The following is a 27,061-nucleotide window of genomic DNA, read 5'->3' on the forward strand; positions in this document are numbered from 1 at the left end:
GACTGAAGAAAATTTTCGGAGAAGGATCGGGAGGTATTTAATACCCCCACGCTCAGGTGTGGGGGGGGGGGCGCAAACTTGAAGTGCCGCCAAGGGCGCGGTTCTATCTGGTTACGGCCCTGTTGAGGAGAATTTTTCATCTGTGGCAGAGATGGGAATTTCATTAGATCAGTTTCGAGCATTCTGCCGGCTACTCCGTATTAGGTTTTTCTGCAGTTTTCCTAACTCGTGCGCTTCACTATTTATATTAAGCCAAAAACGGAACCAACGAATTTTCTGCGACCGGCGTCTCCTTTAAACCCAATAGTAGAACACACATTGTTTGTTTACACCGGATTTTTGTCTCGGCCAAATCGGAACCGCCGAAACAGTCAAGTTCGCTGCTACCTTGGTAACGGCCTTGGCCTACTATTCGTACGAAATGGTATACATGCAATTTTACCCATATATACGAAATATGTAAACAATTTAAAGTACAAAGTTACAACGAAAGCGAGGATATCATCCGCGTGCCTCAATTAACCGCTTCAAAAAATACTGTGTTGAATATAAAAGGTAACGTAGGTAGGCATTTTATTGCACCTGCAGGTTTAGTGGCGGCCTTATGTAGTATTTACAACACTTGATTTCGTAGGTTCTCCATACAGGTTCGTAATGTTATACTTAGTGCCATACTTTCGGTTGAGATCATCGACGTTTTGTTCAATTATCGCTTGGAGACATCTACAACGTAATAGTAGATCGGGTAAGTTCGAGGTTTACTTACGATCGATAGTCATCTTTTGCGAACTGTTCGTAATCTCGACCTTTTAGGTGATCAAGATATACCACAAAAGTATTGGGTAACACGATAAACTCATAATTTTGGGTATGCAATTCTAAAATGTGCGATACTCTGCCGTGACCATATCCGAAAAACCTTTCGTCATATTCAACAACGTTACTTTGGACGACTATGCAAGGATCATGGTTAGGTTTCCATTGTATCTGAAAGGTTATGCTTTCCAATGTTAAAGTGCGACTATGCTTACCGTATATGGTTCTGTCGCATTTCTCAACCTCTTGTAATCGGTGGGAAGGTGCTCAGAACCGAGCGTTTTCTCTGGGAGCGGGATAATAAACCTCTTATCCCAAGCCTCTTTTAACTCATCTACTGTAAGTGGGCTCACCGGTTTGGACCCATTGGTTGCAAACGCCGGAATTACCAATGCCTAAAACAGAAGGCCGTCAGTCACAAAAACTGCCACTGTTGGCGGCACCTTCTTGTGCGTCGCCATCTTTGCAAGGTACGGCAATAGCGTTTTGTGCAATTTTGACATCGGCAAATAATCGATATCCGCTAAGAAGACGTGCGACGTGACGACGTTGCGTAGAGCAACATTTCTTAGGTAATTCATTGGCCGAAATTCCCCTCTTTTAAAAACGGCGTGGTACGCTACGTTATAGCGACGTTTTAAATCTGAAGACTTCTCAATGAAATCGATGGTCTTCTCCAAGTCGGCCTCCGAAAGGTAGACTGTCGCACTTATCGGTCCAAGCCATCTGCGACACATCGCTTCGAAAACATCAAGTTTCTCGTAGGGAAACTGAGTAACGAGGGTCACGTCGTGTTCTTTGGGGGCGTAACTGAAACGCCTGATGAACAGAAGGGTTCTGCGCTTGAACATCTGTGATTCAGGAAGTGAGGAACATGCCGGAAGAGTTGGCGCATCCTAAGTGGGGTACACACAGTTGAAAGTTGGCGAAATGCTTTTGTAGCTACCGTGCTGTTCGATTCATGCAGATCTGTACAGCGAGATATACGTCTGGGTGGAATATCTTGACCCATGTTTGACAGAATGGCCCTCACCGAGTTTAGTTCGTCCTTGTCCACGATGTTTTCCACATAAGTCCACCGTAAGTACTAAAATTGAAATTTGGCACGTCCAATTCAGCGAGTGAACTTTACCTGAGGATTAACAGCAGCGAAGTGCACTCCAGTAGCGGAATTAAGCGGCCCAGTCATGGAGAGCAGTTTGCTTAGATCCAACAGGAAGATGTCAGTCTCCGCTTTGTTGTCGCCACGTTTAACAGCTCCTAGTACCTAGAAAATTACGCTAGCGAAGCGAATAGATAGACCACTCAGACCTACCTGCGACATTTGAAAGTGGTCGAACAAATCCCAAAATTGCTGCAAATCACCCATGACTAGCAGATTCGACCCCATTACTATTAACCTATCTGTGTGATTTAGCAATTCAGGACGTCGGAGGCTTTGCAATTTTTCGTCGAGGGTGTCAGTAGATTTTGAATCCTTGGACTCGTAAGTGCTGATCTGCACTGAAAATCAAAGAAAAAGTTGTTTTGCCGAAGACCTACCAGAATCACCTTGAGGCAAATGCCACGTTTCGAACAGAGTGTTAACAATTTTCGCGCCGGTTTCGTTGACAAAGAAATGAAAGTGAAGCGGAGAATTTCGATAGAACACCAGAAACTTGAGTGTTTTGTACAGTTGGGTGGCGGAGGTGACGTGAAGAACTCCAATGTGAATTGCGTCGCAGAAGAAATTGTCACGATTACGGTACCGTGTTCCGCGTGGCAGATTGGCTGAAACAATACAGTTTAATAAATCCACACCGCGAGTGCCAAGCGCTTACTAAATAATACCAGTTGGATAATTATTGTGAGCGTTACTAGACTCAAAACAAACTGAAGAACTCGTTTGATGCTCATTATGAGATTGGGATGCCAACACGTTGTCGGAAACTCGTCCAACGTTCACACATCTCAAGGTATAAACAGATAAGGTGATATTATATAGTTATTTGGTTTTATCTTTCGAGTGGCTACGACATATTTATATGGCATCAATATTAAACGGCGGGTAGGGAAAATCAGGGTCGGTTGGGCACCAAACCCACCAAGCAGATAGAAAGGTGGTTTAAGTGTATGGGCTTTGGTCACCTGGAGAGAAACTGCAAAGCTCAACCAAGGTGTATGTTGTGTGAACCGGAGGACGGTAACGACCACATGACGGGAGGATCCATGTGGCACCGCTGTAGGACACCACGTCCGGGTAAGCAGTACGGGATATAGACCAGTCATTAAACAAAAATAAAACGGCAGTTAAATTCGAATAGTCTGCTAAAGTCAACTACAGTACAGGGTGCAAAACAAATTTGCGAGCCTTTAGGATGAATCTCATAAACGGGCGATATTTCGATGCTATAAATTTTCGTAATTTGTAAAAACAAAAAATGCTTGGGCTCGATCTATTATAATTTCAAAAAGTAAGAAATGAACGAAATGGATATTTAACTGATAAAGAAAGCGTTCGGTAGGTAGTCAAGCATACCTCTTGACAAAGGTGCAACTTAAACGAGCAACTTAGTAAAAAAGACGTGGAATAAAATGTAATCTATGGAATAAGGTAATAGCGTTTCATTTATATTGATGTAATTGAATACGTACTTTAATATCGCTTTTGTTTATGTCACAAAACTTATTGGTCTAATTATTGGGGACGCAAATGCCGCCGTTGGGGGGCGTGGTCCGAAGACCGACTTAATTACATTTAACGTTGTCGAAATGATTAATTAAAATTTAGCCTTTGTGAAACTATATTTTAATTGTTATCACTTCATGAAGATGAATTTGAAACGTGCCAAAGAAAGTTTTACTGATTTAGGTGCGTTTTGAAATGTTTACTGCGGCTGACTGACCACAGAACATTTCGACTCTAATACCAGTCCGCGGTTGCGTGGCCAATCAGTGCCGAGTACTGCCATTTATGCGGTGGCTTGTAGGTAGATCGGTAAAATGCCATCTGGCTATTGTGGAACGCCCGCATGCTTTCTAATTGCTGAGAGAGGTTGTTTCTTCCATGACGGATTTATTGTAAAATGTTTGTGTGGATTACAAATTTTTTTGCCAAAAGTATTAATTATAAATCTAACTAACAGTTACCGGCACCAGAGCTGGGCAGAATACAAGTATTTGAATACTAAATAGTAAATATTTTACACAAATCAAAGGTATTTGAATACTAAATACTTTTACGTCCAGCACAAGCGAATACTACATACAGATACATTGAAAAGTATTCAAATAATTTAAAAAATAAGTATTCAAATACTTTAGAATGTGTTCGAATACTTTCAAAAGTATTCGAATACAGTAAAAAGTATTCAAATACTTGTCACTCAAATATATTAAAAATTTAAAAATAAATTTCTTATAGAATGTGGCCTGTAGAATCCATAATTTCAAACAGTTCCAAGATTGGGCTACTGATTCAAAAGTTACAGCTCTTTGAATTTTCGTTTCTAGTCCATAACTTTTGATTGAGAAGTCTAATCGAAAAAGTACGAACTGTTTTGGATTCTACGCACCAAAATTAATATGAAAAAGTGTTTTCCCGAGAAATTTTGGTGTAGTCAATTTTTGGTAAAAAAGGAAGGTTATACACTGCCTTTTTTTGAGGCCCGAAAAAAAAATTGTCTCAGATGGCCCCGAAAAAAAAATTTCCTTATAGAATGTGGCGTGTAGAATCCATAATTTCAAATAGTTCCAAGATTAGGCTACTAGTTCAAAAGTTACAGCCATGGTTACAGCCCTTTGAATTTTCTTTCGAAATTGGTTTCTAGTCTATAACTTTTGATTGAGAAGTCTAATCGAAAAAGTACGAATTGTTTTGGATTCTACCCACCAAAATTAATAAGAAAAAATGTTTTCCCGAGAAATTTTGGTGTAGTTGATTTTTGGTAAAAAAGGAAGGTTATACACTGCCTTTTTTTGAGGCCCGAAAAAAAAATTGTCTCAGATCGACCCTGAAAAATATTTTCTTATAGAATGTGGCATGTAGAATCCATAATTTCAAACAGTTCCAAGATTGGACTACTAGTTGAAAAGTTACAGCCCTTTGAATTTTTTTTCGAAATTGGTCTATAGCTTTTGATTGAGAAGTCTGATCGAAAAAGTACGAATTGTTTTGGATTCTACGCACCAAAATTGATAAGAAAAGTGTTTTCCCTAGAAATTTTGGTGTAGTCGATTTTTGGTAAAAAAGGAAGGTTAAGTATTCAAATACTATGCGAAGTATTCGAATACTTTACGAAGTATCCAAATACTTTGCGAAGTATTCGAATACTAAATATTTATGAAAGTATTTGAGTTACAAATACAAATACTGCTTCCATGAAAGTATTTAATTACAAAGTATTTGAATACTTTAAAGGATTTGAATACTAAAAAGTATTTACAAAATCGAATACTGCCCAGCTCTGACCGGCACCACTTCGAAAAATATCCAGTTACGCCACTGTTCTTCAGCAACTGCGACAAACAGATAGATTGCTATTTCATCAAATTTGACAGAGGGAGCCCTCTCGACATGCGTGGCATGGGGGACATTAGACTCCAGGGTTTTCCCCTTTAAAGCGGCCAGTAGTTCGCTGGGACTGTAAATGCCTTCGGGGCAGTTGATACGGCAATCGATGTGGAGTAGAGAATACGCTCAAGAGGCCTCGTCCGCCACCGGCTAAACGTGATCGTTGCAGAGCGATTGACGCTGGTGTCAGTAGAGGGTATATACCTTCCAAAAAGCGTACCTGGACTCCGAAGTGCATGGACCGTGGCGGCCGGCTACCAGGATTTTCTGGAACAATGAGCGTATTGTGTAATGAACTTTACTTTAGTAGTAGAATTTCAAGAGATCGGGCTCGATCCGCGACTTTTTAAGGGGATACGGGGAACCTTATCGACAGGAGTGGACGAAGCCCCGGGGGACGGCTGGTGACGTTCTCCATATTCGATGCGGCTCCATCGTAGGAGCAACTTAGGTGTTGACACCGTCATCGTCGAGAAGTACCTATGACTATCTTAAAAGAATAAAGCCATATATCCTACGGGTTAGGTCATCAGCTTTCCCTTTCATCCTTGCTAAAAAACACAGACAGCAATACAAAATTATAAACGATCTCGTTAATAAAGTGAAAGACTGAGAGGGGAAGAAAACAACAAAATACGTTTATGATACCAGTTTTCCTGATAAATAGGGAAACAATAAACATCAATTTTTACTTCTAGAGGCCATCGGAACCAACACGTTGGTATCTCCAAGGAAATTAGTCTATATATAACGATTTTGACCATCATTGTCTCAAAATGTAGGCCCACATCGTGAAACATGAGTGTTTCTTGGCTATCAAAACCATAAGTTTGACCTTTTTCCCAAAGAAATTGGCCTATAAATAAATTTTCAATATGGCGGATCAGATTTCCAACAAAAATTAGGTAGATATTGGGTATTACTCGAGTTACTAGAGGTACGCGTGCCCAAAATTTGATGCAAATCGATCGTCTCATGCAAAAGTGTTGCTTGTCACAACCGCATCATCAGCAGAAACAGGCCTAAAAAACCCAATTTTTTGCGGCCTCTTTAATGTGCTAAGTGGTGGTCCTACGAATAATTGTCTCAATTATTGTGCTCGTCCTCCCTACGTGCAAAAGCGTCTGGTAAATAACGTGTTGACGAGATCAACGAACTCACACTTAAATTAGAAATTTATTTAACAAAATAAAATATTATACATGACTACACCTAAATCTTCTGGTCGCTGGAAGGAAATGAGATCAATTCGGCTTTGCGGCGTAATGCGATCCCTCAACTTTTTCGCGCGCCATTCTTGTACCCCCTGCATCTCCGTATCAACTCAAACTTGCGATATCTCATACAGTGCCATTGTGGAACTTGCGCCATGGCTTCCAGAACCTTTTTTTTTTTGGACAATTCGCGCTTATAGATAATTAGAAACAATCAACTCACCGTATCTGTATTACCAACGGGATACGCGAAAACGTTAACGAAAACGACCAGAAACAAACACTGAACGATCCACCTCATGATCTTTGTATCGAGTGCAATTGTACTATCGCTTTAGGTGGATGCCCTTATTTATATCAATTGAAGGGAATGAATCAACCTAGATATTCTTTACTGGTGTCAATTATACGACACAAAACCCCGTAACCTACTTGTCTAATTTGATATACGTGTTAAAATTTTTCTAATTATCGCGCTACTGCTGCACTGACTCGCGCTGTATTCTATTAACTGCAATTCATCTCGCAATTTACGTTCGCAATTACCAATTTTGGTACGGTGGAAGGAACGTTTGAAGTCGTTCGCGAATGTAGTTTTATCCATTTTCGCTCCGCAATTAGGAGGAAGCGATTTTTTTCCTGCTTGTCCCCAATCTGTTGACGAGTTTTAGGCCTACATATGCTTAGCCTTGGCGTCACTTCTAATCAACGTCGTTACTCCAAGCGCGTCACGTACGCGTCGTGGTTCATTGATTGGTAATCGGCGGAGGGAAGCTCTTCAGAAGATTACTTTATAGTGCGCGTGCTAATTGTTACATCCTGTATGTTAAAAACGGGCGGAAGCGCTCTCTCACGTGATTTTGCGGAAGCGTTGGCGCGCGCGCGCTGTTTTATCGGCGTTTAAAATAGTTCGCAAACGTCAAAATTTTTCTATACTAACGAAATTTTGATACAAAAAATAAGTGTTCAGTGTTTCTAACTTTTTTTAAGGACTCACTTTGTAGACATTTTTCGATTAATCGTGCTGTGATTTATAATAAGTGTATTATAATGGCAACAACAAACATGGAAGAGGAGCAGGCGATTAGGGAATGCGAAGCATACGTACAAACGCACAATATTCAGCAGATCCTTAAGGATTGCATCGTTCAATTATGTGTAAACCGTCCCTCTAATCCCATCTCATTTCTGCGAGAGTATTTCCAAAGACTGGAAAGGGTAAGTTTGAGGTTACGTTACGTTGTTCTTTTCACAGCTGTCCCGTCTTCTATTTGTAAGCATTCTTGAAAGTGGCAACTACGCAAATCAACTTATGAACCGTTTGTTTATTGTATACAGGGTACCCTTTTCACACCGAGTTAACGATACAAAATAGGGTGTTACATTATACCAAGGGTGTTACAATAATTGATCCATAAGAAGTTGATTTCTTTTCTTATCGGCCCACATTGATAAACTTTCCTTTTTATTATTAATGTGAACTTAAATAGCCTTGACCTACTTTAATCACACACCAGCGGCGTAACAGCAGTCGAATTCCGCACCATTGTATACAGGGTGTCCTGTAGATTAATTGATTCTTGTCACACCTTAACGGGATAGAATGGCGCACAAACTGATTTGTGACCTATTCTGTAGATTTTGTTCTAATAACGCAAAAATGCTAGTAAAGAAGTACTGAACAGGCTTTACTTAAAAAAATACATGGCTACACCAAAATATCATTGCCACGGCGCAAAAAGGCGCACAATCCACGCCTAAACATTTTTTAAGCTGACGGCTTCGGAAAAGTTTAGTCAGTCAAATTTTGGACAGGTTTCATGTCTCTAATGATACAAAAGTTTATTTCACCGGCGCTATTGCATAATTTCGACATAACCAGCATACATTATTTTTGAAAAAATCCTCGGCTTCGGGAAGTTGGTGAATCAATCTACTTCTTAAAATAATTCAAGGGCACAAGAAAGCGCACAATCCACACTTGAGAAAAATTTCATTTTTTTTATGTTACCGGCATCGGAAAGTTGTCAAATTTTGGACAGGTGTCATGTATATCTAATGACACAAAATTCGTTTCACAGGCGCAAAAAGCGCATAATTTCGACATAACCAACAAAAATTAAGTTTGATACTACAACATTTCAATTAAGGTCTCAGATTTTTAATTTTCGTATTAAATCCCAACTTGTACGTTATATGAATCTCTATGTTTGAAAAAATCCGCTTTCCAAAAGTTTCTAAGGGCGCAAATTTTAGCACCTGCTTACACGTAATTTTTGGCTTGAGCCGGCCCTGTCTTGATCCTTGAAAGAGGTTTTACGCTAAACAATTGCGCAAAAATGTTTTGACCCCCGAAAACTGCAAAAAAATATTTTGATACTTCAAAATGTTGTATGTTTTCAAATTCTTAACCTTCGTATTAAATTCCTTTGTTTCGTCCGACTTTGAGGGTCAAATTTGATCTAACAATCGAAAATGGCAAGGATAGGTAAAATATGGAAGATCAAGGAATTCGACACCACGAAATGAAATGTTAATATAATTTTGATTTTGATCCCAAAGATTGTCAAAAAACATTTTAATTTCCGATTAAAACTGCGAAAAAATTAAACTCTTTTCTAGGGTGTCAATGGGCGTCATCTGCTCTTTTTGGGTGGAACTTAAAATGCTAAAATCAAAATTTGAAAATATTTGCTCTCTTCAAGAGATACGGGGGAAAATAAAGAAATTATCAATTTAAGAATTACCCTGTATTTCCTCAGTTCAAAGTTCAAGTTACTTTATAATGATTGCCGAATAATCTACCGTTTCCAAAATAAGTATACGGGGCTAGGTAAAAAAGTAATCCGACCTAACCTCATTTTTAAATTGCACACTGAATATTTTAATTAGATCATATTAAATTCTCTTTAAAATGATACTGCAAGGATGATATTCAAAAAAATTCAACAAAATAAAAAAGGATTCATGGATTAAAACAATATTTAAAAAAACTGAAAAAGGTTCAAAAAACAAAAAAAATTCAATTTTTTTAAATTTTGGGTCATTTTGAATGAATATGAAATTTTTTTCCTGTTACATTTTTGAAAAATGAGTTAAATGTTATCTAGCTAGATTAAAATATACAGGGTAGCCCATTTACAAAAATGAGGTTGGGTCGGATTACTTTTTGCTTTTTTTTGCAAGTAACAAACATTTTTCTCTATGTCTATGTAAGTAAGGAAATATAGGTCCATTTTGAAATTGTCATTTATTTTGATTTTTCCCCCTATCTCTTAAACGAGTGAATTGTTTAAGTTTGTCCCAAAAAGAGCACATGACGCTTATATTATTTTTTTGATGGCATTAACAATTACAAAGTGTCGAAAATGGGACATCCTGTATATTCAGTATAAAATACGTGGTTTTCATTTTAAAAAACCTTATTTTTAACGATTCCATTCAATTTTTAGTTGGCATCAACTTCCGATATAACCGTCCTCCTTTTCGGGGGACACCCTGTATTTTAACTTTCAAGTCGTTTTTAAAAAGTTACCTGTCGAATCCTTCTATTTTATTGTATCGGTTTACATAGTTTTTAAGGGCTCAAAATGTGTAGGAAGCTTTCGAGGAAGTTTTGAAAACGTTTCGGAGATGAGTACTTGTGTTGATTGGTTAACATGTATGTTGTAAAAACTTTTCCATGTTAAGAATAGCTCGAGGGGTGGCGCCACTGTGTTAAAGTCGATAAAGACCTTGCTAAGGGTAGGTAAATCGTGAAAGTAGCGCGAAAGAAAACGTCGCCAAACTGACCTCGGATACCGCGCGCCATTAAATAATCTCGCAACCTAGAAACGACGTCGATATTTCCGCACCCCTGCGTAACACGCTTTCCCGTGACGTCACGCACACATCTTGCCGCCCTTTGCGTCGCTAGGCGACCTGCATTCGGGCGCCCTCGTCAATTCCATCAGTATCTCTAAGCGAAGGTCGCGTTTGGATGATCTTCGGGAAGTGGGACTCGCTGACGATGATGCTAACGTTGTCAGTGGTGAGTTTCTGTTTTATTTATTTTTATTGCCCTAGCACCGTACCTCATCTTGCATGACCGCATGTAATTAGAACCTCTCTTTCGGGAAGTACGCGAAAAATTTTAAATTTCGTCGCACTTGCGCCTTTTCGCATTCATCCCTTTACTGGGTCATTCCTGCTCGGGACATAACCACAAAACGCGTTGTGCATTGATTTTTTAAAATCACGAATTCAAACTTTTTAGTCACGTTTAATAAATTTAGTAAATTTAGGTGACATGTGCTTTAATGGAAATTTCGAAAAACGAACAGGTCACTTGATTATACCAATTGCTTCGACAATTGCAGTCTGCTGTTATAGTGACATTCGAGGGTCGAGACACTTCCAAAAGTAGGTGAACAGTCAAGTAAACTACAAACAATTCCTGGTATACAGTCGACAGGGTGTTTTGTTTTTGGGTAGGCATCAGTTCCACATAAGATTTTCCATGGAAAAAACTCCAAAAACCAAGTTAACTTTTAAAAAAGGCTGAGAATGCATTTCTTATATAAAAATTAATTTTTAAGCACTTAATTGCTCCTTTCAGTTGAATCTTTGCTTGTTTTTCTTGTCCCATTAATCCCAATAATATATCCTCGAATATATCTATATGATTATGCGTGTATGAAACGTGTACCTATATGTATATAAATAATTATGTATGTACCTTGGTGTTCACTGAAGATATTCTTTCTTTAATTTTTTACATGTATATCTTTTATCTGTGGCCATATCAATATTAATGTCTATATGTTATATCGGGTTAGGTGGAAGAGCAGCACATGGCATACATGTCATTGCTGAACCTCGCCCATTCCTATTGAATAAAGACATTTATTATTATTATTACTATTAATTTCAGTTTATAAGAAGAATTTCATTTCAATGCTTTTCTAAATAAGAAAGTTGGAACTGCGATGCGCAAACCTAAATTTTGAAACTAATGTTAGATTTTCCTTTGTTCCTTAAATGCTTCCATAAATAAAAAAAGTTGACACTGCGCAGGCGCAAAACCAAATTTTGAAACTGGCGTTAGATTTCCCTTTATTCCAAGTGCCTATGTATCAAATTTCGTTTAAATTCTTCCATAAATAAAAAAGTTGACACTGCGCATGCGCAAAACCAAATTTTGAAACTGGCGTTAGATTTTCATTTATTCCAAGTGCCTATGTATCAAATTTCATTTAAACACTTTTATAAATAAAAAAGTTTGCAGTTTGGTTTATAAATGGTCGAGATGCGAAAGGGCACTGTGAATTTTGAATCGATTGACATTGCGTAAAGCTATCCCCATATTGAATTTCATGCAATTCAGTTAATAAAACGGAGATGTCAAAGCGATCGGACATTTCTAAACAAACTTATCGTTCACACGGACAGATAGAGGGAGAGACTGACAAAGGAACAGACGGACAGACCAACAGACATACGACAGACAGCAATACAAAATTATAAACGATCTCTAGGATCGTTAATAAACGGCAAAAGTGTAAAATTATGGAGCATGTAAAAAATGTTTTTTTTTACAAAAACTTTTTTAGCAATAAACGCAGAAAAAATTCCTTCCTTGGTGCAAGCCTCGACACCATAACGAACCATATAGCGAAAAAAGTAGAACAATAGCTCTTAAGATAAAGAACTAGTAGCGTCTCAACGAACGAGCGGACAGACGGACGGACGGACAAAGTGGCCACAATAGCTCATTTTTTTTATTTTTGTGGACATGCGCTAAAAAAATATTTCGGTGGTGAATTGTCGCAGTGGCGAGTTGACCGTGTTCCTTCAATACTTACACTAGTTTTTATTTGCAATAATAATAATAATAGCCACAAATTGACCCGATTTCCCAGGTATTCGATTGTATGTGTAAGAACGTCAATGAATGACTAAACAATTTCGTTAAAAACTCGTTTATCTTTTGCGATAAAATTAAACCCGAACATTTTTTACAAATTCTGAAACTAATTTAAATCATCCTAAAATTTCTGAAGAAATGGTACAGGAATGGTCATCAAATTTCTAATTAATGTAATCTCTCTTTCAATTAACGTTTTTTATCGTTCGTTTGTGCATTTTGAGAAGCCTAAACTGTATAAAATTAAACTCGAAAACAACAAAAACAACAAAATCTGAATAACTGTAATTTTTTATAACCTAACTTCATATTACTGTCATGTTTTATAAAAATATATACAGATATCTCCAAACAGGTGGAACAATCCCTAACATTAAAGTTACTAGAATCTGGTAACTTCTGCCATTTTTGGGCAAAAATCATGCGTTCTCACTCTAACACACGAGCCCAATGGATTGCGGTACTTTCTATATTTAGTGACTTTAGTTCTACCCTTCATGGTATTCTAATGCAAGATCGCATCGAAATAAATTGGTTTGTACAAACTATAACTTTCCCGTGCGGTTCTTTTTCGAGATCAGTGAGCGACGGGGCCTGAGGGGGGGGGGGTAAAAACTAATTTTATCTCATTGTATTCTGATTAAAGGTCTCAACGAAAAGCACCTTTTTCTACCAACTACTGCCCTTCTTTCTGTTCTCTTATCAAAGTACGAGGGGGGGGGGGGGTAACTAGTTTTATCCTTCATGGTACTCTAATGAAAGGTCTCAACGAGGAATTAATTTCTACAACCATAGCCCTCCTCCTCGACCTCTTATCGTGATGCATGCAAACCCTTTCTTTAGAAACTCATTACCTGCAAATTCTTGTATTTCTTTTATTCTAATTTTTTGGACTATTCAGATTCGTCATATTCTTCGTATTATTAGTTTCTTTAAATTCGCTGTAGTTTTAATTTTCTTCGCATCCATAAGATCTTCAGAACCTTGATTCTATGAATTCTTCTGGGTTTTTTTGGGTTCTTAATAAATTCTTGCGGGGTTAATTTTGATATCATTCAAATTCTGCTGTTTATTTGAATTGTCTCAATTGTTCTCTTTGGATTCTTCAATTAGGGCTTCCTCAGACTATTAATGTTTTTTGAATTCTTTGACCCTGGTCAGATTCCTTAGGATTTAATCCTCATCATTGTTCAAACCTCTAAAGAAAGCGGTCTAAACCCACCAATAGGGATGCATTTAGAAGAAACACTCAAAATGCTGGTATACAAGGTAGCACTACCGTTCTAGACTTCTAGTAGCAATGTTTTGATTGTCTTCTGGCACTTATTCGTGAGCGACTAAATTGCAAGCAAACTAAATAAAAATGCGTGGGAAAAAATTAAAATTTGTATTTTGAATAAATTTTCGAACAAAAAAATTGGTGCAACTCTCTTATTAAAAGCCTAATACTAATTTGTGATCCTACCTAAGATCTAAATCAACAATATACATAATTAAAAACATTTTATTTTAAAAACAATAAAATATATATTTCATATTCTCATTTCGATAATAAACTATTCAGTATAAATATAAATAACAGTACGTATAACGTCCTTCCTTAGGTAAAAATTCAAAAATTAGACTAAGTACCAACATTAAGGCGTCCGACGCCCGAAGACATTAAGAATAAGTACCAATATATTCTGGTTTCCATAGTTGATTCGAAAAGAAGTTATTGACTATCGCAATGTCTCTATCGTGATCGGGCGATGCCGTTACCGGCGCGATCGTTATGCCCTCGGGCAGTAGAAGCCCGAACGGTATGAGGGGATCGTCGACGAGCCTTTTCGGTTGCGATCGAAGATGTGTGTGGTTGGTAGAAGGCATCTGGGCGTCCACAGATCTCGAGATATCACATTCTGGAGGTATACATAGAGTTTCACTTTGGTTCTCTGAAGGCGAGGAGGTTTTCGTTGAGCGCGTGTGACTGTAGCTGTTCAGTCCTAGACTGCTTATAAGCTTCTCCCTTTGTAGTCGGACGCGTTTCGTCGTGATGACGAAGGCGCTCACGAAGGCTTTCTGGCACACCTCGACGACCTCCGACGACGGTAACAACGGAACTAAGTACTTGCAGGTGATACGTCGCGGCGCTCTGCCGTTCAGCGTCAGCTCGGGCACGTTCAGCCGTGCGCGTATGTCCATGTGCTCCCGCAGGAACTTGTTCTGCTTATCGGGGTCGCCCAGGCCGTAGAATTGCGCAAACAGTCGCTCTCTTAGCTCGGTCGGGATGCGTTCGTCGCATTTCTGGGGACATTGGCATAGCTCGTCTGAAATTCAAATGAAAATGAAGTCTTTCGGCACTTGGGATTTATGAATAGTTTTCTACTCGAAAAATTAGCTATAATTAACATCGATACCGAATTTTATGCATGTATTTCGGCAAGGGGGGGGGCTTTTAGTTAGCCCCCCGAATCCTCAAGCCGGCACTGGTGAAAGGGGTGTAGGAGGAAGAACGTCACGCACCAAAGGCACCCACTTTCCCAGGTGTTTACCTTAGGACGGTTTTTTTGCCGTGACGTCAGCCGTTGTGAAATCAACATCCGGCAATTACAGCTCACTTCGAAAACCACGCATAGGAGCGCGCGTATTGCAAGGAAAAAACCTAATGAGTAATAAACACGTTCCTTGTCTAAAAAAGATAAATAAGGTCATAATTTGATTGTAACACACAAACTCTGGGTAGCCTTGAAACGCTTTTATTTATAGAAAAATTCGATATTAGGGAACTTTGCGGCGCGGTTTTTCCGAAAAGGCCGCTACGTCACGTCGCTTATTGCGCGAAATTTTTCATAAAAGGCCGAAGGCGAAACATGTTTTTCAACACGTGCCTACTACGCAAGGCCAATGTTTTCTTGGGATTTAATTTGTATGACCTACATACGGAAGGTCGAGGGCCTTAGAGAGATATTCAAACGGAAAAAAAGTGAAGGGCGCGCTACGATGGGTGTGTGAATTTAAAAAGTAGGCCGTTGATTAAAAAACAAAAAAAAGGCGACATGCGAGGGAACGTTGATGAACTGTCAACAATGTAAACAGAAGAGTAATCAATGCTTACCCGCAACTTTTTTCGCTGGGATTAATTTACCCGTTCTTGATATGTACGCCAGCCCTGCACTACGTAAATGCTTTTGCAATTTTCGCTTGCTTCTCGGTATATTTTTCTCGATACGTTGTAAAAGTGCAGCTGTCAACGTCGCCATGTTCTTTGATCTGTACTCGTGGCGCTACTACGCACAACAAACCGCGTTTCTCTCTCTACTCTACTACGACTAGCAAAAGTTGTTCGTTACTTAACGCTCCCGCTAGATGACGCGGCAAAACCGCCAATGACAAGTGAACAATTACAAGGCCAATTTCGGTCTTACTAATCGCAAACAAATACAGAATTAATTACGCTTGGCGCGTCAGTAATTATGGCAGGTTTTCTTTTGTCAAATTCAAACATCGTTCATTCTATACTGCACTTTACACCCATAACTACGGTAACAGTGGCGTGCGCCAGTCCAGGCTTGGACTGAACAGGGGGGCTAAGTCGAAGTTTTCCCCTGTGCTAAAACGCTCTTGGGGCTGAATGTCTTAATCCAGTATGACTTACTTTTTGTTAGATATTTTTATACTTCCCGACCTGATTCTAAATTGCAAGAAGAAGATTCCATGAAAATTTCAACTTTCTATGCAAATTCTAAGCGATTCTTATCATTGTGTAGTGAGGCGCGATTCGCAAGCTAATTTCCTCGTACACAACACCAAATTTTGTATAATAAATTTTGTCATGTTTTATTTTTCGCTTTCGGTTTTTTGTATATGATTCCAGTGAAAATGAACGTGCATTTGTACAGTTGTAGGTAGACAGACCAAGGGTTTTAGCCGAAACTGTTACACGAATAACGGGCAATCAAAAATGAGTTGCTGGTTGCTGTCGAGTCGCCTTTGGAAGTTCAAGTTAAGTACAATTTCCCATGTAAACAAAAATTCCAAAGGTGACTCAACAGCAACTCATTTTTGATCGCATTGTAGGTACCACCCAGGAACCCCATCCCTATGTCGATAAAGTTGCATTCTCACTTGTCTCGAATTTAAAATGAAGTCAACGATAGTTTAGGACCAATTAATGACTAATTTGTACAAGGTGGTTCAAATTTTTGGCTCGCCATTGGGATCACCGTAACGGTAAGATACAGTGTAGGTTAAATGGTAGCAAAGTTGCCCTGATTAAATATCACTGAAAATGTCAAATTTCGTTTTCATTTTCCCCAGCTTAAACGCTCGGAAGCACATGAGCACTTCTTTCCGAGAATTTGAATCTGTTATCTGAATTTTCATAACACGCTAGATGTAGAAGCTACAGTAGTTATTGCTTATGGACGCCATATTGGATTTTTACGGAATGAGTTTGAGGACAAAAACGAAATACATTGGAAATCATCGCCATCACAGCCATGAAACCCCGCCCACTTAAAAATAAAAGCCAAAAAATAAATAAATAATAAAAACACATTTTTTGAGAAAGTCCAGAATTTTTTTTTACAAAAAAAGCGTGTTTGTTAGTAGGTATAAAACAACAAACACGAGTTTCGTGTTTTCGGATTTTACATTTTTTTCAGAAAGTTCAAAAATCGCATACCTATTCCAAAATAAATGAAAATTCGAATTTTTACAAAAAATGCGTGTAGGTACAAATTGTTTCAGTTTCGTGTGGGGTCCATTTTTTTAGGTCAAAAATCACATATGTAACTATTCCAAAATAAAAAATTAAAAATACTTGTGGGTACAAACTGGTTCTACATCCAAAACACAAAGACATACATCAGCTCCATCGACGAAATTGTACAGCCTTCCATTAATGACGATAATAAGCTAGTTGTTTTCATCAGCCCGCAATTATTTTCACGGGACATCTTTAAATTTGTCTTTTTGGAGAATTTCTACCACGAAGATATTCAGCCAAAATCGGGGCATCCCAGGGTAAAAATCCACTACGCGAAATCTTCCAGAAAGCAGACCTGTGGAAATTAGATGCAAGTCTTGCGTTTCGCGGAGGTTCCATTTGTTTTAGTTTTGTTTTATTAGAAAGCCCAAAAATCGAATCGAATTTCTTTAAAAAAATCGTTTTTCTGACGCTTTTCGAGCTCTCCGAAAATATTACACGATGTCGAACGGTATCAATCGGATAGCGTTGATTTTACATGTGCAAAGCGAGTATTTTGCATTAACGTTCGTTCCTTGAGAGTTATGACTCGATATGTCAAATCAAAATCTTTGCAGTGTCCTTCAAAAAAGTGAAATTTCAACAGAGAAGTTTTTTTTATAAAACAAAGCCAAGTCCATTCCAAACACAAATAACTTGTTTTGTGGAGGGTCAATTTTTTTAATTTTTTCTGAAATCCCAAAAATGTCTTTCTAAAAACAAAAAAATGTTTATAAAATAATGCTTGTAGGTACACATTAGTCCTACATCCAACACAAATTTCTCAAGTTGTTCCATTCCTTTCCGATTTTTTTATAAAACCCAAAAGTCGCATATTGCCAAAGAAACGAAAATTCTAATTTTGACAGAAATTTTAAAAAAATTCCTTGTAGTTGCACATTGGTCCTACATTCCAAACACAAATTTAAGTTAAGTTTCAACGAGGTTCGATTTCTTTTAGCTTTCTTTCTTAAAAAGCTCAAAAATCCTATATTGCAAAATTAACGAAAATTCGAATTTTTCACAGAGGGTCTGTTTGGTGTGGCATTTTTTTTAATAATCCAAAATTAATTACGTTTTCTGTCACTTTTTTAACCAACTTTTAAAGAATGAATTCCTTTTTCCAACTTTTATTTTTCAAATAACTCAACATTTTTATTAATTTATTCGAAAGAATTTTCTATTTGTGTGTACAAAAATTACGCTAGGTTTTAGCACAAAAAAGAGAAGAAAAAATGTCAGTTAAAAAACTAACAATTTGGCTATTTTGATTGCGTTAACATTTTGGCAGTGTACATTAGGCATATAGGATGTCGTGTAGTTCTGACTAGTGGCGGTGCCGCTAGATGGCGACGGACGCGGCAAAACTGTGTTGACAATTGAACAAAATTTCAAGGCCAATTTCGATCCTACTAATTCAACTAATTGCATATAAATACAGAATTAATTACGCTTGACCACATGTAATTATGACGTGTTTGCTCTTGCCAAACATCACTCATTCATTTACTGCGCTTTACACAAAAATCACGCATATTATTTTCAATTACTTTGGCGTTTACCACTGGGCCGTAAATCCAGTATGACTTACTATTTGTACAGGCACACCACAAGGCATTTATTATAACTGTCTCATTTTTCAGTAGGCAATATTTTTTCTTGCTTCCGAGATGATTCCAAGGCCACTCTACAACAAAGGTTGCAAGATCAGTCCATGAAAATCCAACATTTAGGTACAGGTACAGCAATTATTCTGAAGATTGTATGCAAATTCTGTGACCCGCGACGAATGCCGGCTATCGGCAAGACTGTCAACTGTTTTTAGCGTATTTTTTTAAGAATTAAAAAAAATGTGCTATTGTTTGCGTTTTGTCCGTCTGTCCGTCCGGATCCACTTCTGCCGTTTCGAACTACTTCTAGGGGAATGGTCCTAGAGTCCTGGAATTTTTTGCAGTAGGTCGCCTATACCTTGAAGGTGTGCTAGTCGGCCATCAAATTTCGCTGTCTAAAAGCCCCCCCCCCCCACGAATTATTTCCTGAGATGTTGTTTTTGAAAGAGTGCATAACTTTTACATACGACAACCAATTGGTCTCAGATTTTCGCATACGCATGCCTTTAATGGTGCCAAGTTAAACTTTAGAAAATTGGGGGGGGGGGGGGGGTAACTACTGTTCTACCCTTCATGGTATTCTAATGAAAGGCCTCATCGAAATAATTTGGCTTGTACAAACTGTAAAATTTTTCCCGTGCGACTCTTTTCCGAGATCAGTGAGCGACGGGGTCTGGAGGGGGGGGGGGGTTAAAAATTAATTTTATGTCTCATTGTATTCTAATTAAAGGCCCTTCTTTCTGTCCTCTCATCAAAGTACGGGGTGGAGGGGGAGGGGTGGGAGTGGAACTAGTTTTATCCTTCATGGTACTCTAATGAAACGTCTCAACGAAATGAATTAATTTCTACCACCCATAGCCCTCCTCCTCGACCTCTTATCGTGATCAGGTATATTCCCTTATACCTCAAGAACGGATTGTCGGAAGAGGGTACTCACAAAGGGAGATTGAGACGTCTGCAAGAAATATATACATTGGTGATGTCAAAACAAAAGCGATTTCGGATTAAAATGCGCTTTATCTGCCCAAGAGTTGTGCACAATGTATACTTGTTTAGATATGATTTTTTTTAATTTTGAAAGATATGTACCTAGTTTTATTGTCAAAAGTGCGGCTGGTAGTAAGCGCTTTGGGGGTAGTAGACGGAAGCGCAGGGAAGGATACTTTCTAAATCCACATTGACAATTGATTTATCGCATACAGAGTGTCCAAAATGTAATGATCAATTTCATCATTTTCAAGATTGAAAGAGTTTGTTTTTCAAATGCACTGTGTACCTATACTGTGTCCAAGATAAATGATTCATGGGGATCTCCGAAACCATAGAAGATACGACGATGGTCAAATTAGAGAAAAGATTCGCAATTAAAGTGTTATTGTCATGCTTTAAAAAATCCAGAAAATTTTGATTACTTCCGAAGACACACCAGAAAAACAGAAATTTACAAAGCTCGCTATTATTTTTTTCTGATGTTATTTGGACAGGTACAAAAAAATCAAAACCACTTTGTCCCTGCGACTTTATGAGATCTAGAAGACACCGTTGAGAGATTTTCAATATAACGTTTCGTTTTGGAGAAGTCATCAATTTTATTTTTTTTATAAGACCCACAAAAAAAGTACATACTGTATTGAGTAGCATTTTTTATTACGAATGTATGGCCCAAAAAAAACAAAAGTGGGAAAATGTTGGTTTCAACAGGATGGTGCATTCGTCCACAACGCCCTAAACGTGTGAGAATAACTATCGGACGAATTTTTCATTTTTCAGGATATTTGCATCGATCATTAAATAGATGCCGGGTGTCACATTTGAAAAACTAACTGTTTCAAAGATGAAATTGGTCATTAAATTGAGAACAACCTGTATTTTACAGAATTATTTATTCAATAGGCGTTTTCCTAATCAGTTATTTCTGTTGATTTTTGGGAATAAAACCCTTGAAATTTGTCCGATAGGTATTCTTGATTCATGAAATTCTGCATCCGATCATTTGCTACAGTACATTGAATCTAAGGGTAAAAGGTAAGTGAAACTGGTTCCGCATTATTTTATTAACATGAGGAGGATTACGTTTATTCTTTTAAATTGAATAGTCGGCTGGACTAGCGGTACCAAAATTAATGTCATAGACATTGACACTCTCATTCAAAATAATCCGAGACGGCCTCGTTTATTCTTCATTCTCTTAAGCAAAAACCACTTCCTCGAACAAATTCAACATCGTTATTAAATTCCTCTACGTCGCCAGAACTGATAAAACACCTGCATCGCTTATCTCGCACGTGGCATTGTTTGTCGAAAAACCTATTAATGATTGCCCGATAACAACTTTTTATGAACAACTGAGCTAAAATTTCGATTAAATGTTCCATTAGTTAGCCGTTTTAAATTTCTCATACAAAATAAATTGGTGTATAAATAAAAATTTGCGCAAAACGTAACCTAGTAGTTTGCTCTTTGCACCTGTATTTCAAGCGAGAATCCCCCAATAGACGTGTACACTATGCTAATTTTAATTAGCTTAATTTTAATCGGAATAAATCGTCCATGTTAATCGTTAGCTAATAGTTTCTACATTGTTTGGCTCTTGGAAACTTGGAGGTCGGTATCGATTAGCGTCCTTTACGCAAAGGTAAATGCGAAAATCCGGATTCACCTTTAAATTCTCGTTACCATACGCAGGAAAACAGGGCATGGAAACGGCCGTAGATAAAACCGAAACATCTCCGCTTGACTGACGAGGTCGACGCTAATGGCGCAACCCTCTCATTAATTAAAACCTGTTATATTTTTGCGAATATACTTTCATTTTGGAAACATTAACAATATTACTGAGCGGTTTCCATTTTAATTATCTTGTGTTAGCAATCGATCTCATCGCACGCATCGAATATAAGATAAAATGGGGTTGAGAGCATCTTGGAAAGTTTACAAGTGCTTTTGTACCCAAGTTTCAAAATTCCACTTGAACGTTGAGAAAGTCCTAGTTACATCGTCCACATCCGTTCATCTGTCGGTTTATATACTTCGACGCTAAAATACTGTATCGCGACATTCGTATGCCGTATGAAATGCAAGTTTCTACCCCTTATCAAACAATCTACAATGTACGCGGGGTTGATCGAGAAGAGTAATTATTTTGATTCTTCAGCGCTACTTGAAGGTCTTCCGATGATTGATTTTCTGGGAGAAGGTTCGCAGGCACTTTTCTTAGGCGAACGTAATGAGACTGGATTAGCAGAATATAGGGGTGTTTGTACAGGGTGGCCAACTAAGAATGCGAGGTACTGTATCTGAGAATCTATCCATCGTAGAGGCTTGCGGTACAAAAATTTATTACTAAAACGGCCACGAGCAAAACCTGGAAAATATGTTTAAGTTTCTGAAATGACCGCTAGGGGGCTTAACTGCAATCTGTAATCTAAAGTCACTAGATATAGAAAATACCGCAATCATCCGCCATTTTTGGGCAAATTTGCTGCCAACTTAAAAAAATTGACAAATAAAATCTTCAAACTTCATAGTACTGTCATGTTTTATAAAAATATATATTGATATCTCCAAACAGGTGGCACAATCCCTAACATTAAAGTTACTAGAATCTGGTAACTTCCGCCATTTTTGGGCAAAAATCATGCGTTCTCTCTCTAACACACGAGCCCAATGGATTGCGGTACTTTCTATATTTAGTGACTTTACTGTAATCTAAAAAAGTGATGTTTCTGTGAATTCCGCTATATTAACCTAACAAAAAAATGTCCGGTCTTTGAAGTGACGATAATCTGAACAATTTTTCCTGTATCTCAAAAAATGAAGTGATGGGGGGTTTCCGTAAGGAACATCTTGTATCTTCGAAACGGCTGAGCCGATTTAAACAAACTCGGGTTAGTTCAAAAGAGCTACTCTTCAGCTACAAATATTATACTATTTGAAGTTTTGTTAGTTTCACATATCACCGCTTGAGGGCTATTTTCGACACTCCGACAGAAATGGTTAATTTTCTCAAAAAAATTAAATGCATTGGTTCGATTTTTTTTTCATGAAAAAGTAGCTAAATGATGCCTAAACAAGCTACCGAAAACAGCATGTCGATATCTTGATATATATACAGTGTGTCCCAAATCGGGTGGGATTGCATGGGTAACCTTTGTTATTATTAAAGATAGAGAATTGGCTAAATGGACAGTTTTGCAGTTTTGGATGCTTATTTAAAATTTCCTTATGGAAATTCAAAATGTCGCATAGGTTCCACGTAAATTCAAAAAAACTAAAATTGGTCATTTCCTTGAATGTCTTATATCATCGAAAGTATAAGAGATATAAAAAAAAGTTTTATATAAAAGTGACTGTCTTTGATACGCTTAATTTAGAATTGATGTCAAAAAAAAATTCAAGATGGCCACTTTTGAGGAACATTTACCAACTTCCTAAAGTTAAATGGGCGCCATATTGGATTTTTAGATTACTTGATAGATTTTTAAATTCTCTTTTCAACAAGCTATTATAACATAAGATTGAAAATAAGATACCAGTTATATTAACTGTGACGAATAAAAAAAAACAAAACAAAATCTATTCGAGGCAACAAAACAATGAAAATACTTAATTACACCAGATGTTTAAAATACTGGCCATTATTAGTGAAACACACTTCAAGACAGTTTAGTTTAGGCAACGTGTTGCCATTGATGATTATTATTATTATTATTGTAGTGGTAGCTACTTCCACTTTACTTTTATTTTTTAATTAAGTACTTACTTTTATAATTTAATGTACTGTACATAATTCGTGAATTGTGACCTGAGCAGCCAGCATAAACAAACCCTTCCTTCGAAACATACGTTGTCGAGAAAAATCCTTTAAGGAAGTTTATTGGAGAATTTGTAAATAATGGTGAGCAGTTAAAGATCCATCGAAGATTACCGGTCCAATTACATGACTTCCCATTATGCCATAAAATTCATTAATTAAAAAAAATATTACTTGATTTCGGCGTGAAACTACAACATGTAAGTTTTCCTGTGACGAGTAGTGTTCATAATGTCGATTTGAACACTTCGCAGTTAGAAAAATAAGATTCATCTGTCCATATACTTGGACTGGTAAAACTATTAGTTTCGATATTCTTGCGGATAAACCACCTACAAAATGTTACCTGGGACAATGCATCAATGGTAATACATTGTGTAAAATTAAGCGAAGTGTCTTGAAATGTCTTTAACTGGATAATGGCATGACTTTTTTCGAGGGGATAGTTTGTAGTTATACCACCATTTGTAGGTATGTAAGTATGGATAATAAGTCAATAAGTGATGTTATAAAAATCAAATTTTTCTAGACCTAATGCTTATATAAAATTTTGGAGGGAGTTGTAATGCCCAAACCCCCCCTCTCATGAGTGCGTCCCTGATTTTTTTAAACATCTGATGTAATTATTTTCATTGTTTTGTTGCCTCGAATAGATTTTGTTTTGTTTTTTTTTAATTCATCACAGCCTACTTGATTAAAATATAAAAACCGTTGATATAACTGGTATCTTATTTTCAATCTTATGTTATGATGGCTCGTTGAAAAGAGAATTAAAAAATCTATCAAGTAATCTAAAAATCCCATATAGCGCCTATTTAACTTTAGGAAGTTGGTAAATGTTCCTCAAAAGTAGCCATCTTGAATTTTTTTTTGACATCAATTCTAAATTAAACGTATCAAAGACAGTAACTTTTATATAAAACTTTTTTTATATCTCTTATACTTTCGATGATATAAGACATTCAAGGAAATGACCAATTTTAGTTTTTTTGAATTTACGTCGAACCTATGCGACATTTTGAATTTCCATAAGGAAATTTTAAATAAGCATCCAAAACTGCAAAACATTGCCCATTTAACCAATTCTCTATCTTTAATAATAACAAAGTTACCCGTGCAATCCCACCCGATTTGGGACACACTGTATATATATCAAGATATCGAGATGCTGTTTTCGGTAGCTTGTTTAGGCATCATTTAGCTACTTTTTCATGAAAAGAAAATCAAACCAACGCATTTAATTTTTTTGAGAAAATTAACCATTTCTGTCGGAATGTGGAAAAGAGCCCTCAAGTGGCGATATGTGAAACTAACAAAACTTCAAATATTATAATATTTGTAGCCGAAGAATAACTCTTTAACCCGAGTTTGTTCAAATCGGCTCTCGAAGATACAGGGTGTTCTTTACGGAAACCTTTGAATACCCCCCACCACTTCATTTTTAGAGATACAGGAAAAATTGTCAAACAAAAAAGGTTCAGATTATCGCCGTCTTCAAAGACATTTTTTTGTTAGGTTAATATAGCGGAATTCACAGAAATATCACTTTTTTGGATTCCAGATTGCAGTTACGCCCCCTAGCGGCCATTTCAGAAAATTAAACATATTTTCCAGGTTTTTCTCGTGGCCGTTTTAGTAATAACTTTTTTTACCGCAAGCCTCTACGATGGACAGGCTCCCAGATGCAGTACCTCGCATTCCTATTTGGCCACCTTGTACAGCAATTAAATCAAATATTGTAATGGGTATTAAATTTACACCCTTAAATCCCCTTCATAGTTTACTAAGTATCCTAACAAGATCGTCAGTATCTGTGCGAATTCTCGGCTTCCTGTTTTAGAAAGGGACGAACCTCGAAAACTTTAAACCTAAGGACTTCGGTTGTTTTCCCAACGAAATTGGTGAAAATGTCAATTTCGATCACGTTTGATCCTGCCTGTGGCTTGAATTTGTTATTACACGCGCCCCCTCTTCAACATCTGAACATTTTCCCATTATTTATTTAGATTGGAAAAGTTGGTCGTAGGCGGCGTTTCCATTGTAATTTGGATTGAAAGTAATTTAGATTTTATCTCTAGAAAAACAAGCTGTGGACAAATTGGATTAATTCCTGATGTTGTGTCAATAGTGGTTCGTGAACTGTAAGCGTTTGGACAGTTCGACAGGCACTTCAAATCCATCCCCTAGGCGCCAAGAAATTGTTATTTTTATGGAAATATGTCAAGTGTAAACTAAGTAGATGCCAAGGCGCCGTTTCCACCAGAGTCGTCAACCGTTGTGCGTCCACGTGAAGTGAACGTCCAGTAACTGACGAGTGTCGGCGCGTGCGGTTGTGTTCAGTGGTGTGCATGTGCTAAGGGTAAACTTCACACACACATTTCGCACGACGCCGCCGTCGAGATGCCACAGGGTCGCAAGGTACACGGCTTCTCTCAATCCAATTTATCGTATGTTTTGATGTGATTTGTTTTGTTCCTGTTTGAATGTCAAACATTGCATGCTTGTCGTCCGCCTTTTTTGGATCGCGTCGGACTCCAAACGAGTGCCAGCAGTGATTTAATTAAAAAAAAAGTGGCCGAAAATAGGCTAGCGACACCTGTTCCTATCATATTTTGATTCGCGACGAAACGCTCATCGGAACTCCACGCAATTTAAAAATCTCGTAAATTCGATCGCGAAAAACTACTCGGTCCCCCTTTTTTTAAAATGCGGGGTGATCGCTTTGCCCTTTTCTTCAATGTCGAAATCTCATTCGTGATGGCGAAATGTAAATTTCTGTTGGTGCAACGCTTTAATAAATTTAGTTCACGTACGCGCGCCATTAATTTAGACATTAAATAAAATAAATGATTTTGGTAGTTTAAGAAGTTATCTTCTTATGCTAATAATAGTTTTTGTTGTTTATTACATTTTCGAGTATCAATTATACATGGGGATTGTAATAATTTTTAATTGTACAGGGTGTTTCTACCTGAAGATAGCCCTTGGAAACCCATTGGTGCGTTTGTTGATCCAAATGGCATACTTGAAAGATACAATAGGCGACAGTAGAAGTTTTATTATGGAATTCCGGTGATTTTATATTATCAATAATTGTACCGCAATTATCAACAATAGCTTTAACAACACAAACTAGTTTTGCATTAGAACCGTTTTTTATGAAAAATACTTACGAGGAAAAATACCTTTGAAAGTGACGGACTTGTCGGAAGCACTTTTTCGTATTGTTGAAGTGAAGTGACTTTTAACGCATTAAAAATAAAAATAAATAAAAATTTGTGCGTTGTCGCCGTTCAGATTTCAATTCACGTTCAAAGTCAGGGGAGGGGGCACATGAAGAAAACTTCATGTCAAAATTGTGCGCCTCCCAATTTAACAAATAAATAAATTTTGACTGTTACAGTTTTTATTTTTTTCACTTT

General features: G+C 37.5%; 3 protein-coding genes across 5 annotated transcripts in view; 1 reads left to right on the plus strand and 2 right to left on the minus strand.

Annotated features, from left to right (window-relative positions):
• Positions 1-555: 555 nt before the first annotated feature.
• LOC116180865 (LARGE xylosyl- and glucuronyltransferase 2-like) lies at positions 556-2,790 on the minus strand. The gene is made up of 9 exons (XM_031501033.1): positions 2,637-2,790; positions 2,368-2,586; positions 2,132-2,319; positions 1,949-2,083; positions 1,763-1,903; positions 1,260-1,712; positions 1,032-1,211; positions 767-987; positions 556-723 (listed from the first exon to the last, which is right to left on the minus strand). Exons 1-9 carry the CDS (start codon positions 2,710-2,712, stop codon positions 603-605), a joined length of 1,734 nt encoding a protein of 577 aa, XP_031356893.1. The 5' UTR covers positions 2,713-2,790; the 3' UTR covers positions 556-602.
• A 4,700-nt stretch (positions 2,791-7,490) lies between these two features.
• LOC116180316 (cAMP-dependent protein kinase type I regulatory subunit) overlaps positions 7,491-27,061 on the plus strand; it is a 42,933-nt gene continuing 23,362 nt past the window's right edge. Inside the window, exon 1 of one of the 3 annotated variants that reach the window (XM_031500242.1) lies at positions 7,491-7,800. In XM_031500242.1, coding sequence (XP_031356102.1) covers positions 7,633-7,800 — 168 coding nt within the window. In that variant the 5' untranslated portion in view covers positions 7,491-7,632. Of the gene's footprint in view, positions 7,801-10,496; positions 10,613-25,903; positions 26,058-27,061 lie in introns of those variants that run through there. The other 2 variants (XM_031500243.1, XM_031500244.1) reach the window with 2 other exon arrangements.
• LOC116180318 lies at positions 13,974-15,786 on the minus strand. Its single transcript, XM_031500246.1, has 2 exons — positions 15,585-15,786; positions 13,974-14,796 (listed from the first exon to the last, which is right to left on the minus strand). Exons 1-2 carry the CDS (start codon positions 15,727-15,729, stop codon positions 14,150-14,152), a joined length of 792 nt encoding a protein of 263 aa, XP_031356106.1. The 5' UTR covers positions 15,730-15,786; the 3' UTR covers positions 13,974-14,149.

This window comes from Photinus pyralis, unplaced genomic scaffold (assembly GCF_008802855.1).
Source record: "Photinus pyralis isolate 1611_PpyrPB1 unplaced genomic scaffold, Ppyr1.3 Ppyr1.4_LG9, whole genome shotgun sequence".
NCBI lineage: Eukaryota > Metazoa > Arthropoda > Insecta > Coleoptera > Lampyridae > Photinus > Photinus pyralis.

Excerpts from the sequence above, each read along its gene's own strand:
- LOC116180865 (XM_031501033.1), bottom strand. The coding sequence starts at position 2,712 with ATGAGCATCAAACGAGTTCTTCAGTTTGTTTTGAGTCTAGTAACGCTC. Across the intron at positions 2,084-2,131 it reads ACCACTTTCAAATGTCGCAG|GTACTAGGAGCTGTTAAACG; the intron begins GTAGGTCTGAGT and ends GTAATTTTCTAG. Across the intron at positions 1,904-1,948 it reads TCGCTGCTGTTAATCCTCAG|TACTTACGGTGGACTTATGT; the intron begins GTAAAGTTCACT and ends TTTCAATTTTAG.
- LOC116180318 (XM_031500246.1), bottom strand. The coding sequence starts at position 15,729 with ATGGCGACGTTGACAGCTGCACTTTTACAACGTATCGAGAAAAATATA. Across the intron at positions 14,797-15,584 it reads CCCAGCGAAAAAAGTTGCGG|ACGAGCTATGCCAATGTCCC; the intron begins GTAAGCATTGAT and ends TTTGAATTTCAG.